This window comes from Sphaerodactylus townsendi, linkage group LG07 (assembly GCF_021028975.2).
Source record: "Sphaerodactylus townsendi isolate TG3544 linkage group LG07, MPM_Stown_v2.3, whole genome shotgun sequence".
In the NCBI taxonomy this organism is placed as follows: domain Eukaryota; kingdom Metazoa; phylum Chordata; class Lepidosauria; order Squamata; family Sphaerodactylidae; genus Sphaerodactylus; species Sphaerodactylus townsendi.
The window spans coordinates 60,262,207-60,277,313 of NC_059431.1; the positions used below are offsets into that span (position 1 = coordinate 60,262,207).

A 15,107-nucleotide genomic window follows, 5' to 3' on the forward strand; every position below is an offset into this window, starting at 1 on the left:
GGCAGGCTAGGAGGACATCTTGGCCCGCCCTAGGCATTGTGGGTTTCCAATTTGGGTTCCTTCCATTACTGTTGTTCCATGTTATTTCCTGTTTATGTTGATGTTTAGTTTAATGTTACTGTTAATACCTACTGTGGAGTTTCACCTCTTTATCACTGCTTAGTCAGGAGCATACTAAACAAAATGGAGTCCTAGCCTCAACAGGAAGTGAGAGATTCTTTTTCCTGCCTCCCTGAGTGTGGCAAGAATCACCCACAAGATGTCCTCCTAGCCTGCCAGGAGAAGGCCCCTTGAGGGTAAGTACCAATGGACCGTTCTCTTCCAAGCTGTCTTTACAGTCTGAAATGCCCAAGCAGCTGCTATTTGATCTGTTGTGACAAGCACGTCAGTACCTGTTGTCCCTGTAGGTTAAAAAAACCCCCTCCTATTGTGCTGTAGGCCTGACTGAAATCAGCCAGCCTCTGTAAATGCTTTGTAAATAAAGAACTCTGGGAGCTCTGTTCATGGAATTCCAGTTTTGAATATAGTTCTGTTCTGGATTTACCATATGCAAATGTAACTTTAGGTGCTATGTTATACCTGTTTTCTTTTGAGACGATTAATTTTTTGCATCTGTCATACCATAACATGTGTTAGCCTTTTGTTGCATAGTGAACATCAATGATCTGAAACAGCAGAATACTTGTAATACTATGCTAAAAGTTATGCCTCAGCATTATAAAGCTAAAAAGCCTTCCCATTTTAACAGATTGAATTGGGTGCTGTGAGGTTAGAAAGCACAGAAACAGTTATTAATTATTTATTCTGTCTTACTCATGCAAGGATAAAAATTCCATTATGACTAACTTGGACAAATATGCTGTTATACTTGACGTGAAATATAATTTGATATGTATGTATATAAATCTCATACAATGGACTTGGATCCCCCAGAAAATTTTTACAGACTGAAAGGGTTTCAGTATTTCTAATCTCCCACTGCTAACCTACCTGCTTATGCTGTTCCCGAGGATCCTCTTTCTCCCAGGAGCAACATTTTTTTGGGGGGAGGGGCATTTTAAACTCTAGGGTGGGTTAGGTCAGAAAGGTGTGCTATTGCTTCTTGTAGCAAACATTTCCAGTTGATCCAAACCAAAGTAAAGCCTGATAATTCTGTCTTTAAAACCATTTTTGCCAAATGTGTGCAACATCATCTGCAAGAATTTAAAAATTACATTGAGGGTCATTTTAGTGTGCATCTTCTGATTTCAGCTTTTAAGGAGCTCAGTAAAATTTTGGATGCGGTACAAAGCAAAGAGTGACATGTACTATTCTAAATAATATTTGACAATAGGTTGATTTTTCATATATATACCTTGTTTTAGCAGTTAAGTAAAACTGTGAAAGAATAGCAATACACATGTAATTCTATAGTAATGTGTGATTTTATCTTTCAACCAGTCATGTTTCTAGTGCTGTATAAAAGGTAACCTAACATGTTGGTGTTTATCACAGTTGCTTAATGAACTTCTTCTTTTTTTACAGAAATTCTTCAAATTCTGGTAAATGGTGCTGACAGAAGATGTACTGAGAATATATTTTCTTCTAACAACTGCTGAGGAAAAATATTTTGCGAATGGGATGAATATGCAAACAGTGACTGCCTGCAGCAGCTTTATGACTCACTTTAACTAGTTGGGACACTTACGTAGTGATGTTTCCATTTCTACTTTACCCCATTTGAGTTTGTCTGGCTTAACTGGGCAAAGAAATTCAAAGTGGAGTACCGTAAACTTGATATGGATAGTAAAAAGAAAGAGAAGGACAAACCGGATGATAGAATGGCAAGGCCTAGTGGACGGTCAAGTCACAATCCACGAGGCAGCAGCTCTTCAAATTCTGGAGTGCTGATGGTTGGACCTAACTTTAGGGTTGGAAAAAAAATTGGATGTGGCAACTTTGGAGAGCTGCGATTAGGTAAGATTGTTTTCCTAAGTTGTGTACATGTGAGTGAAACACACTATCAGAATGTTTGATACACTTCTTCATGAATTACCTTTACCATGATATCAAGGTAAAATTTTATTTATTTATTTTATTTCATCAAACTTATATGCCGCTCTCTCCCATAGGGCGTGGAAAATTGTAGCGTAGTTAAGTCCAGCTTTTATTTCTTTGTATGTCATTGTGGGTATAATATGAAATTGAGAGTGCACTGGTTACAGGAAGGCATCTACCTGTCAAATACATAAGGAACTGAAGTGTGGACTATGAAACTTTGACAACTGAATATAGTTGGCACTAAGTGGCCTGGGTTTCTCTATCACTTTTTCTCTTAAGTATTTGATTTGGTAGACATGCAAAAATTTTGTGTGTTACGCTTTGCAAGTTACCTGCAAAGTTATAATTTCTTATTTCTCTAAATATTTATTGCATTTTTATTTCACTTTTGCCTCGAGGTGAGTACATTTGGGGTTATGTTTTTATCTTCACAAGAGCTTTCTTTGACAGGCGACTGAAATAGAAGTGTGTTATTGAACACCACCCATTGAGCTTCATAGGGGAGCTGAAACTTGAACTCAACAGTCCATATTATGCATTTGATCTGCTAGACTATTCTAGTTTTCTAACTCCATGTATGCGCACGCATACTTAAAATTCACTTCTACTTCATTATTTGCCAGACTTGGCGTATCTTTGTTCCTTTTAAATGTTTAAATTAATTTAATTAATGTTTAATTAACTTATTTTTTAAAAAAAGAGAAACAAAACATAGTTTTATCATGTTTTTCCCAATTGATGGAGAAGGGTGTCTTGCATGTGTAACTACATCTTCCAAATGCTCTCAAGGAATGGCTTGGAATATATAAGCAACTGAACGGTGCTTATAGAAAGTAGTCCCGTTGCATTGGATTCCTTCCTGCTCAGCAGAATGGCTGACTTGGGAACACTTCAGCTTCTGCTTGTTTTTAGCCTGACCCAGGAGCTTTCTTCATGTACATAATTATGAAGAAATAAGAGGCTGTTACCTTTCTTCAGCCTTCTTCCTTCAAGCTACCTGTTTATTGACCCATGCCATTCTTCTCTCAGCCACTTCTCTTACTGCCTTGGTTCAGTTCCAAGGCCTAACTGGACTTTGTATATTTTCTTCCCATCAATCTTTGCTTCCAGAATGAGGAAAGAGATTCATCTTGAAACTGGAGCCTTATAATGCAAATGTTGGCAGCCACACTGCTGCCACCAAGCCTCCATTTTATTGGCTGTGCTTTTTCTCTTCAATTTTGGAGCTGATCAACTATTATCTGCCAGTCACATAAGACCCTGAAACCTTTTTGGAGCCATCCAAAAGGTGAAGGTTGAAGACCAGCAGAGAAATGTTAGTATTGAATACATAACCACACTAATCTCAACATGCTCACCAGAAAGGCTAAAGAAATAGTCTCTTGGTCCTGACAAACTCTATACCATTGTCAGATTATCTGTGTAACTAATCAGCAATGTTAAGATCATGCTATTTTATACAGCTGCCCTAACGTTTTTCGGCAGAAATATTTTTCATTCATTTAACTGAAACTTTGGAATCATTTCCAAATATTCCAGCCCAAAGAAGGTAACTGAAAACTACCTCCTAATCACCTTTTCCTCATTCAAAGTCTCTACTTCCGTACCTTTTTGGAAATATTCTGGGAGTGGCAACCTCTCCCCTTTTTGCTTTCCACCAATCAATATGTGCCGGTTAGCTCACCACGATTTCCTTCCTGTTTTCCAAGAATATTTTTTCAAACATCATTAATTCCTAAGTAAACTTGATGACCTAGGGGCGGTGGGAGTTCAGTTTTTTGAAGATTTTTTCAGTTTTTTCAGTAGAAAACTTAAATTTTGAATGAGTGAAATGTGCTGTAAAAAAACTTTAATAAGAATTTGTAGAGATTTTTTATGTAACATCATCTATGACATTAGCAAATAATTCTTGTGAATGCTGTAGACATGAAGTTATCTTTGGAAATGTATATCATTTAAACCTGAATGGCTTTGTCCGCAAGTAATATGATATGAGCTTGATGATACACTATTGAAGAGTTTAGTGTTTTCCATGTTATGAGGTTTAACTCTATCCAAAATAGACTGTTAGTCATATTGTGACTTTGTAAAACGATTCCTGCCCAAATCATTCTTTCATTTCTTTACTACAAAATGTGTCTTTTCAACTTTTGTGTGTTTTTTTAGCTAACAAAAATAAGATGCTTGTGCCAGAATATTGTACAGGAGGCAGCAGTTTGCCGCTCTCTTTCTCTAATCTTGGATATCTTCACAATTTGTTTGTAGAAAACTCAGGCATTTATAGTAACATTTCAAAACGTTGTTCTCCGTGATGCATTCTGCTTTGTTAAAGTACTGTGTTTGGCATAAATAAATGAGCATTCTCCATTGAGCCAGAGGACATCTGGGTTATACTGATCCACCAATTAGGGAGGCAGGAACTTTGTAATTGATTTTTTACCCAGCTTCCTCTGCGTGTGGAGGACCTCCCCTCTGTGTGCCAGTTCATTTCCTGCCTCTAGGGAGTTTAAATGTCTCAGTTACTCATTTGCAACTTCTTTCTTTGTTCTTTGTACTTTCAAGGCTATTTTGGCTTTTTCCTTTTTCTCCTTCCCTCTCTGTGCCTCATGGTACCTTGCAGAGGGAGAGGCAGACCTTCAGCCATAAATCGCGAAGAAGTGGGAAAGCAGCAAAAGCATTCGCTCTGCTCTGCCCAAAATTGTTGTAAGCAAGCAGCGGGCTGTGAGAGGATTGGAGAGATTCCCTGGAGAAAGGATGCCCTTCTCTCCTCCAAGGAGGAAAACAAAGCTGCAGAGTCTCCACAGCCAGGAAGAGAGGGCACAAGTCCAGCATGGGCTGGCAGACCCTCTTTACCTGCAGGGGAACTCCGCCATCAGGTGAGCCCCTTGAATGCCGGTTTTGGCACCCCAAAGAGCAACACGGCCTAAAATGGCCGCCAGCAATGCAGGAAGGCGCGGTATGGAGCAACTCAGCCCAGTGTGCCTTGGAGCCTCTAACCAGAGCCAAGAAGGCCTGGAAATGGTGGAAAACATGTTTGGCAGCACCCTAAAGCCCTCTCAAGAATTGGGTAAGTCCCCAGAGATGGGATTAAAGGCTGAAATTTCAGAGTTTATTAAAGAATCCTTTCAGCAGGAAAGGGCTGCCATGAGGAAAGAGATATTAGCACTCTACAGGTCCCAGATTTGGGCTGAGCCTCCTCCAAGCGCACCACCGAGCTCCATAGTGCCCTGTCCCATTCATATTCCCAGGGAGAATAAAAGGGGCCCCTCGGCCTGAAAGACTAAAGTGGCTCTTAAGAAGAAGAAGAAGAGTTTGGATTTATATCCCCCCTTTCTCTCCTGTAGGAGACTCAAAGGGGCTTTACGATCTCCTTGCCCTTCCCCCCCTCACAACAAACACCCTGTAAGGTAGGTGAGGCTGAGAGAGCTCTGAGAAGCTGTGACTAGCCCAAGGTCACCCAGCTGGCGTGTGTGGGAGTGTACAGGCTAATCTGAATTCCTCAGATAAACCTCCACAGATTAGATAAATCCAGACTGCATTTCAGTGGAGTCTTCAGCCTCAGAGAGGGAAGAAGGGGAATTCTGTTCAGACCAGGAAGACATGGAGGAAATTCAGGTCCGAGAACAATCTTCCCCTTTTTTCAATGCTAAGCACTATCAGTACCTATTATCTAAATTAATAGCTGCCTTTCACTTAAGTGAGGCTCAGGGAGGGGAAGAGCCAGCCAAATGTAACTCTAAATCCCTAAACAAGGGGGATACAGAATTCTTCCAATCCAATATCAGTCAAAGAAGATTTTTCCCTTCCCAGAGTATTTTGAGACACAGGTTACCAATGAATGGGAAAGACTAGCCGCTAACAGGCGTTGTCCCAATTTCCTACGAAAACTGTATGCTTTACCTACATATGCTAATGATATTCTTCAAGTCCCTATTATAGATGCTCTGGTGGCAGCTTTACAGTCCACAGGACAGGTGTCCAAGGATGGCAGAGGACAGATCAAAGACTTGCAGGACAGAAGGGCAGAGCAATTTTGAAAACACTCTTACGAAGCTATGGCTATGGTAATTAAGGCGTCAGCCACAGCATCTATTGTTGCCAGGCAATTTTCTTGTTTGGGCAAGAAAATTGCTAGAGATTGTTCCACTGGAGGAGACCAGAACCATACACGGGATCAATAGGATCCTAAAGGCAGCCTCCTTTGACTCTGATGCCACATTAGATTCAGTGACCTTTGCTGCTCGTGCCATGACATCATCTGTTGCTACTAGAAGGCTTTTGTGGCTGAGGGTTTGGCGGACAGACTGGAGGTCTAAGGCCCTAGTTGCAGAGTGCACTTTTCAGGGGAATAAACTTTTTGGTGAGGAGCTCAATGACTTCCTGGTTGATCCAAAGGATAAACCAAAATCCATGCCCAAGCCCTTTTGTGAATTCGATAGGAAGTCATCCTACAGCCCCTCCTTTCATTCCCAACAGGCTTCCAACTGATTCAAGCAAGAGTTTAGACCCCCAACATAGAGTCAGGGCAGATAGCAGTTCAGGAAAGGGTTTGCATCCAGAAGGAAATCAGGCCCGGGGCGTGCTGACCAGGCCACCTGACAGGCAAAGGCATGACACCAAACCCAGTATGGTGGGAGGGAGGCTCCTGAGGTTTCATCAGGTCTGGGAAAATTCAAAATATGTCTGGTCTCTAGAAATCATTACCTCAGGTTATGTAATAGAGTTTTCCTGAATTCCACCTAGCAGGTTCATCCTGTTATCCCTATCCAAAGATCCAAGAAAAAAGGCAAGGAAGTTAGAGGCCATCTCTCACCTATTAGAGATAGGAGCAGTAGAGCAGGTGCCTGTTCTTCAAAGAGGACAAAGGGTGTATTTAATATTATTCACTGTATCCCAAAAAAATGGAGAGTGGCGACCCATTCTCGACCTAAAATATGTAAATCAGTTTGTGAGGTTGCGCCACTTCAGAATGGAAACTCTGTGTTCCATAGCAGATTCCCTACAACCCAATGAATTCCTGACTTTTATAGATCTGTCAGAGGCCTACCTACATATCCTGATTTTAGAGGGCTGATTCCTCCGGTTTGGCTTGGAAAAGAACATTTTCAATTCAGAGCACTTCCATTCGGCCTCTGTACAGCTCCCAGGGTGTTTTCCAAGATGCTAATCAACCTCATAGTGATACTCAGGGAGAGAGGGGTTCGATTGCACCCATACCTAGGTGCATTCTCATATGATCAGATTCTCAGATACAGACCTTTCATGACAGCCAACAAACCATCCAGACCTTAGAGCAACACGGTTTCCTCATCAATTACAAGAAAAGTTCCCTCACACCGACTCAATGTCTAGAACCGTGGTGGCAAACCTTTGGCACTCCAGATGTTATGGACTACAATTCCCATCAGCCCCTGCCAGCATGGCCAATTGGCCGATTGGGAATGGTAGTCCATAACATCTGGAGTGCCAAAGGTTTGCCACCACTGGTCTAGAACATCTTGGTTTCTTGATAGACACCAGAGCCTACAAGATTCTGGTTCCCATAAAGAAGCAGAAGAGCCTAAAGACCAGGATTCGGCAGGTATTGTCCAAAAACAGATTTGGTCTACTTTCCCTTGCCAGCCTGATCTACTGGTGGTGTACTCAGAGGCCATTCAGTGGGACCGGTTTCGATCCAGACCGCTTCGAAGGTACCTGCGACCTTTTCAGAATCAGATTTCCAACAGGTCTACCATGCAGGTGATGGTTCCGAGACTGGTCAAGGTCAGACATCTGTGGTGGACCAAGCGTGAAAACTTGAACCGAGGAAGGTCATCCTGGATAGGTTCCACAAAACAGATTTTTTGGATGCTAGCCTGTCAGGTTGGGAAGCAACTTTGGAGAACATTCCCATACAGGGAACTTGGTCCTGGACCGAAGCCAAGCTTCACATAAACATCCTAGATTTAAGAGCAATTCAGTTGCCCCTCATCCATTTCCAGCATCTTCAGCAGGGATCACGCATACTGATACGTACAGACAAAGTAGCTGCCAAGGCTAAACAGGCAGGGAGGGAGGTTCCAGATCTGTAGCATTGCAGAAAGAGGCGGTGATTATCTTCAAATGGGTGGAGACTCATGTACCGTCTCTCAGGGTGGAACACATACAGGGAGTCCAGAACATTCAAGTGGACTGGCTGAGCTGCCACAGCATCCACCCGGGAGAGTGATGTCTAAAGAAATAAGTGTTCCTATGGTTTTTTCAGAATCTGGGAACCCCAGTGTTGGACCTCTTTGCCTCCAGTCACAACAAACAGACTTTCAGGTTCATCTCACGATTCCATCATCCACAGGCCAGAGCAACAAATACATCATCTTTCAGATGGCTTCCAGGAATACTTTATGCCTTCTTTTCCCTCAATCCCCAGGCTCCTGAGGAAAATCAGAGAAGAGGGAGTGGAGGTCATCCTAGTGACTCCATGGTGGCTTCGAGACCATGGTTTACCAACATTCTTCAACTGTTGGTACTCAAACCTGTAAATCTGCCCTATCACAAGGACCTGCTCCATCAGGGACCAATTCTACAAACAGATCCAGAACGACTGAGCTTGACTGCCTGGAGATTGAGCTGCACCATCTTGAGGCAAAGGGATATAGCCTGGCGGTTACAAACACCATTTATCTTCCAGACGGCTGTCTACTAGGAGAATCCACAACACTACGTGGAAGGCATTCACCAGATGGTGTTGGAGGAAGAAGGTCCCCTCTACATCTCCAGGGACCAAGCACACCTTAGGTTTTCTTCAGGAAGGTTTGGAGTCGGGTCTCAGGGCCGCCACACTCAGTAGACAGGTTGCAGCCATCACGTCCGTTATTCCTTCCTAGGAAGAATACAGGCCCACACATCATCCACATGTCACCAGATTCTTAAGAGGTGCAGCACTCAAAGACAAACCAGTGCAGCATAATTTTCCCACTTGGAGATTACACACAGTGCTACAAGCCTTAACCTCAGCTCCTTCTGAGCCGATTATGGACATTTCCTTAAAACACCTTAGAATGAAGGTGATCTTTCTCATCGCTATTACCTCAGCTAGAAGGGTTTCAGAGTTGGCTGCACTATCTGCCAAACCATCATTATGCATATTCCACAAGGCAGTTGCATAGCGCCCATGGGGTGGTGGCGCAATGCCATGGGCAGAGCAGCAGCAGAGGCATGGCCTGGCTGTCAAGGGGGTGTGGTGGGCGGGGGACGCCGCAGCAGGGACGCAGGGCGCGCATGCACCCAGGGTGCAGTTTCCCCTCACTCTGCCTCTGCTACAAGGACAAGGTGGTGCTTAGGACCAACCCCACATTTGTCCCAAAGATCAACTCAAATTTCCATAGGCGGTAGGAGATTTTTCTCCCTACCTTTTGTCCAGTCCCTCAATACCCAAAGGAGGTTTATTGGCATAAATTGGACGTTAGAAGGGCCCTGAAGGTGTTTCTGATCAGAACCCAGAGTTTTAGGCTTTCAGAGGCATTATTAATTTCCATCTCCAACTACAGCAAGGGGCGCAAACCATCTTCCCGAACCATCAGTAAATGTCTTAGGGAATGCATAGATGTAGCATATAGTGTTCAGAAATTATCAGTGCCAATTGGCATCATGGCACATTCTGTCCGAAATGGCTCCACTAATGCAGCATTTAACAACAACGTTCCAGTAAAAGAGATCTGCCAGGTGGCAACATGTTCTTCTATCTCCACTTTCGTCTGACATTATAGACTGAACGTTGACTTCCGGTTCCGGTTGGGAACAGTACAAGTCTGCACTATCTGCCAAACCATCATTATGCAAGTCTGATGAGAGCTCCCTGCTTTAATGAGATAAGATTTTACTATTCCCTTTGATAAATTGTAGCTGCCTGCTGAAGATGCTCATCTGACTCTACGTGCTTAGGGAGTGAAGTTGAATTTAATTCACCACCTCCCCCGTGGTGATTGTTGCGGTTGACTCCCATTCCGAGAATGGGCTGTAAGAAGAGACTACGAGAAAAAGAAACATCACACTCTCCTCCCCTCCCTAAGCAACTCAAAATAGGAGATTTTTATAATGGAGGGAAAGCTACCCCATTCTGACAGAGACATTTGAATGAATTTACAGTGCCCCTTATGAATCACTTTGCACCCTTGGAAAATGAGGAGACCCCTGATCCAACTACTACTGGGTTAATTAGTGGCAACAATTACAGTCACCATAGAGGAAATCAAAAGGAGGGGGCAGGGTAATTTCCCAGTCAGCTTGATGGCTGAGGGCTGCTGTGATTTATCTTCTCCCTCCCTCCCTTGTTCAAAAGAGAACGAAGCCGAGAAACCTAATTTATATGAACCTCTGCTGCATGGAAATAGACTGAATGTTTTCAGTGCAGCAGATGCAGAATATGGTCAAGAGTTCTGCAGCAAATCATCAGAGAGTACTGCGATCCCACCCTGTAGGAGTAGGAGTAGTGACACTGCTGGGGGAGGTCACCCAGATGTCCCCTGGCTCAATGGAGAACGGACATTGGTCTTGCCCGTGAACGGTAATTTTCCATTGAGCAGAAGAGGACATCTGCCTCCCCGATCGATCGTACAGCCTCTCCTGATATATGGCAACTTTGGTGTGTGTGTATGTTTGTGAACCAGCTTCCAATTCAATCAGTTATTCATGTTTTGGAGGTTCCTTCCTCCCGTATTGTTCTGTGTGATCCTTTGATTTATTTTTTCTCTATGCTCCTAGTTCTGTTTTCATAAAGTTAGGGGAGCTAGTTATGGTTTGTTCCAGTTCTGAAGGTGAAGCAGATGGGCACTGCTACTCGGAGTCGGAACTGGCACAGAGAGCGGAGGTCCTCCACACACAGAGGAAGCTGGGTAAAAAATCAATTAAGAAGTTCCTTCCTCCCTGGTTGGTGGATCAGTATAACCCAGATGTCCTATTCCGCTCAATGGAGAATTACCCTTCACAGGTAAGACCAATGTCCATTTCATGTATTTCACACACACACCAAATCTATTTTCTACAAAACAAGTTTAAGGGGTTTTCATAACTCCTTATAATGTAACAATTGGGTAATTTTTTACTGTGACTACTGTAAATTCACTTCACACTATGGTAATAATTATGATTAAATGTTTAAATATTGTTGGAAAATCAAAGGGTTGCAGACTAAAGCTTAAGTGTATTGTTTATGTTGACCAAGCATTGTGGAGTATTTTCAACTGGAATTATTAGTATTTTTTCTGTTGACTGGAAAAAAAAAACTAGAGTAGGGTAGCCTGTATAACCAGTTTAGGGTTTTTTGGGTTTCAGGCTTGCATTGTTATTCATTGTTAAAAACAAATTGCAGGTAGTGATTGCCCATTTTTAGATGGTGATGGATAGTATTAACATAAAATGTAACAATTAGAAAGTAACAATAACCTTCATGTAATGATCGAAGTGGTAAATAGTATATCAAAGTGTCAAATTATTAATTCTTTAATTAAAAGAGCATGATTTATTTTTCCTATTTACAGCGTGTTACTGCAGTTGAGATTGAGTGTATTTGATAATGATGAAATTTTAATTTTTCATAGTGTATAAATTTTTGGGAAAAAATGCAGCTACTAAGGAAAATAACCATTATGTACTTTTTAGATAGATGGAAAATAACCATTGCATGCTTTTTAGATAGATTTCTCAGCACATACTTTTTATAATCTCTATTCAAAGGAAAAAAACTGAGAAATCTAACGTTCTTATCTTTTTATCTTTAAGGAAAAAATTTGTATACAAATGAATATGTGGCAATCAAGCTGGTAAGTCAACACACTCTTTATTTACAGCACTTTTATTATTATCAGCTTTAAGGATTGCTTTCAAAAGTTTTTTTCCTTGCTTTTTCCAGTAGAAAAATGGAAAATCTCATATATTTTCTCTGTAATAATTATGATTGATGTACTTTTAAAAGTAAGGCTTTAAAATATTTTAATCTATATTTTCTTTTTAATAGCTATAGAAAACAGTTTATATTTAGTTTTAGGTAATTGTGATGCCTGCGTAGTTGTCCAAATCTCAGATTTTTTTTTGCATGCTTCATGTTCTTCCATTGGAAATATAAACACTAAAACAAGAAAACAATCTACTGTGAAAGAATAGAGGGTATTTTTCAGTTTGAGGATATCTCCAGTTCTCTGAAGTCTTTGGAGATGAAATCAAAGTTTGGACAAGGAAGTGATTGAATTTGTAGGGGAACAACACATTAGGGTAGTAATTTGAAAGATATATTTATTAAATAATGCAGTATAGTTTCATATAGTCATTTTATCCATAGTTACTCTGATGCTGTATGATAGGGGTTGGAAGCAGTTTCAAGGAAATTGCTACTTGCAGTGTGTACACTAAGTCCATTGCCATCTCTTGTTGTATTGAAGGATTTTTAAATTGTTTTTTTATCATGTTTGGTGTGTGGAAAACAAACTTACTTAAGTATAGATAATAATTCCTTTCCTTTACTGTAACAGTTTTTACCCACCTTTCCCCATTTCACTAACTGGCACAAGTTTGTGTATTCTTAAATATCTTGAAGCATAGTTTGCTGTTCCATTGTCTAATACTGGGTTTATATTTACAGTCATTGTTTTAATGAATCAAATACTCTTATTAATTATACATTCAAAAAAGGTATAATTGTATGTGTTAAATAAGGAATACATAGTCAATTATATATTTTTAAAGTAACAAAGTAAGTCTAGAAAAGTATTGAATATATCTGTCCCTCTACTCTAGAAATCTGAGGTTGGAAAAATATTTTTTTCTGTGACTTCATTTCTAGTAATTATCACTTTAGGGCAGAAAGCAGATTTCCCCTCTTCCTGTGTAATCTGCTTGTGGTAGAACTGGGGTATGGCTGCTTCATACTTGCTTTATTTTTCCTGAATCATAGCAGCAGTGTTGGAAACCCAGGAGCTGAATGATCATAACATTTTCGTGTCTCAATAAAGGAACAGAACAGAATAATTGAGATATGAATATCTCCAGTCAGTGGTGTGTTTAAGTCTCTCCCCTGTCCATTTGACTCCAAGGAGTTAGCAATATGGCTTAAGGTTTGCAAAACAAATAACCTTAATGAAGGACAAAAGCAGTTTCTGTTCTTAGATATAATTATTAAATTAAAGAATAAGGAGATGAGTGTTTTGTTGGAACTGTTTTATACATTTCCATTTTTACATTCTGAATGCCTAGTGGTGATAAGAATATATATTAAAAGTTTCAGTATTTTGCAAGCAGTGAAAATGAATGCCAGGCTGTCCTATTAAGCAAGGTTCCTGGGAGAACAAAATTATTTAGATAGGAAAACTGAATGGGCCATTTAGCAACCTTAAAGAAGAAGTGCTTATACTATTCTATTTCTCTGCTACTTGTTCAAAATTTTAATCAAGAATACAGCAGTTGTGAAGGTAAGCCTGTGATTAAGGCCTGCCATTTTAGACTTGTATTCCATTATTACATTGCCACATTGGGTGTATCCTAGATTTTTTTTGCATCTAGAAATATTTCTGGTACATCTGAGGTGGTGAAAACTCCACTACTGCAGTGGAGATGTAACATTGCTGAATGCTCATAGTTTAAAAAATCAGACTTCCTCCTCATCTGTATGGTTCATTTGATTTGTATTTATTTGAATGCAAAACTAAATTTTTTTGCAAAATGTGCCATAAAGGGGGGGGGGAGGAGAGAAATTGGCCTACATTTGCATACAAGTTAGAGTTCTGTCCACTAATAACATTTTTTGTGAATAGCATTTTAGGTGGGTCATCTTACATTCAGGCTCATTTTCCTTTAAAGTGAATAAGGTAGCTCATGAAGCATTTTTATTTATTCTTCCAGGAATTCCCTTCTCAGCCTTAACTACCATTATTGCATGGTGTTTACACTGACAAAACTCATGATTGTTCCTGCTTACACTGTCTTTTAACCAATTATGCAAATTCAATTTGTTTCTGTGAGTGTAAACTATGGCTAGTCCTGGTGTAGATGTAGCACTGAGGTATATCTAGGTTAATGCTAACCATAAGAAGAGATAAAAGATTTCTGGAAATTTTTTTGCCTTTTATCTAAGGAGTGCAGGTAGTTGGTTTTTACATAATTTTACTTTCACTGCAACAATATGAAGTAGGTTAAGAGGAGAAAGTATGATCAGTCGAGGTTATTAATTGAGTTATTCTAAGACTCCACATAGTTCAGTTTCCTTTCTCCAGTTATTGCCATCCAGATACCTCTGGAAAGCCTACAAAGGCAATAGCACTATCACCCATTGAATATTCCCATTACTTAGAATTAAAAGCATACCTCTTAAACTGAAGGGTCCATTTAGCGATAATGGCTTATAGCACTGATGGACATCTTCATAATAGTTTAATTTCTCTTAATAGACATGAAAATTATTGGCCATTATCACATCTTGTGGCAGTGAATTCCATAAAAATCCATGACATTAATATTCATCTGTTTTGAACCTGCTGCTGATCAATTTCAGAATGTGACCCTGTTTTAAAATGACTGTAGGACAAATTTTTCTTTACACATAATTCTTTGCACATTCTTTCTTTAAAAAATTAAGTTTTAACTGTGTTAGCCTTTCCTTATAAGAAAGGCACTCCAAGGAATAATGGTAGGATCAAAGGCTATAAAATTAATCAAGAAGAAATAAGGCTAAATCTATTTGCAGATGACTTATTACTAATAACAGTAAACCCTGTAGAAACTTTAAGAGAATTAAAAATAATATTAGATGATTTTCAAAAACATTCTGGTTTGGTGGTAAATATGGAGAAAACAGAAATCTTGGGAATAAATATAGAAAAGAAAATACTAGGGAAAGAAATGGTGAAGAAGATCAAATATCTAGGCATAACATCAACAAATAAAAAGGAGAAGATGTTTAAATACAATTACAAAGTAATATGGAAAAAATAACAAAGCAACTAAAGGATTGGCAAGGAAAGAATTTATCTATTTCTAGGAGAATTATGGCACTAAAAATGTGTATGATGCCAAAACTCTTCTATCTATTTCTTACTTTACCG

The 15,107-nt window shown here is 40.0% G+C and overlaps 1 protein-coding gene across 7 annotated transcripts in view; it reads left to right on the forward strand.

Annotated features, from left to right (window-relative positions):
• CSNK1G3 (casein kinase 1 gamma 3) overlaps window positions 1-15,107 on the forward strand; it is an 83,802-nt gene that overhangs the window by 27,038 nt on the left and 41,657 nt on the right. For all 7 annotated transcript variants that reach the window (XR_007245005.1, XR_007245004.1, XM_048502838.1 and 4 more), the window contains exons 2-3: window positions 1,525-1,956; window positions 11,797-11,837. Coding sequence is in view for 5 of the 7 variants with exons in the window: in XM_048502838.1 (XP_048358795.1) it covers window positions 1,779-1,956; window positions 11,797-11,837 (219 nt within the window). In the remaining 2 variants the exon portion in view is untranslated. The remainder of the gene's footprint in view (window positions 1-1,524; window positions 1,957-11,796; window positions 11,838-15,107) is intronic.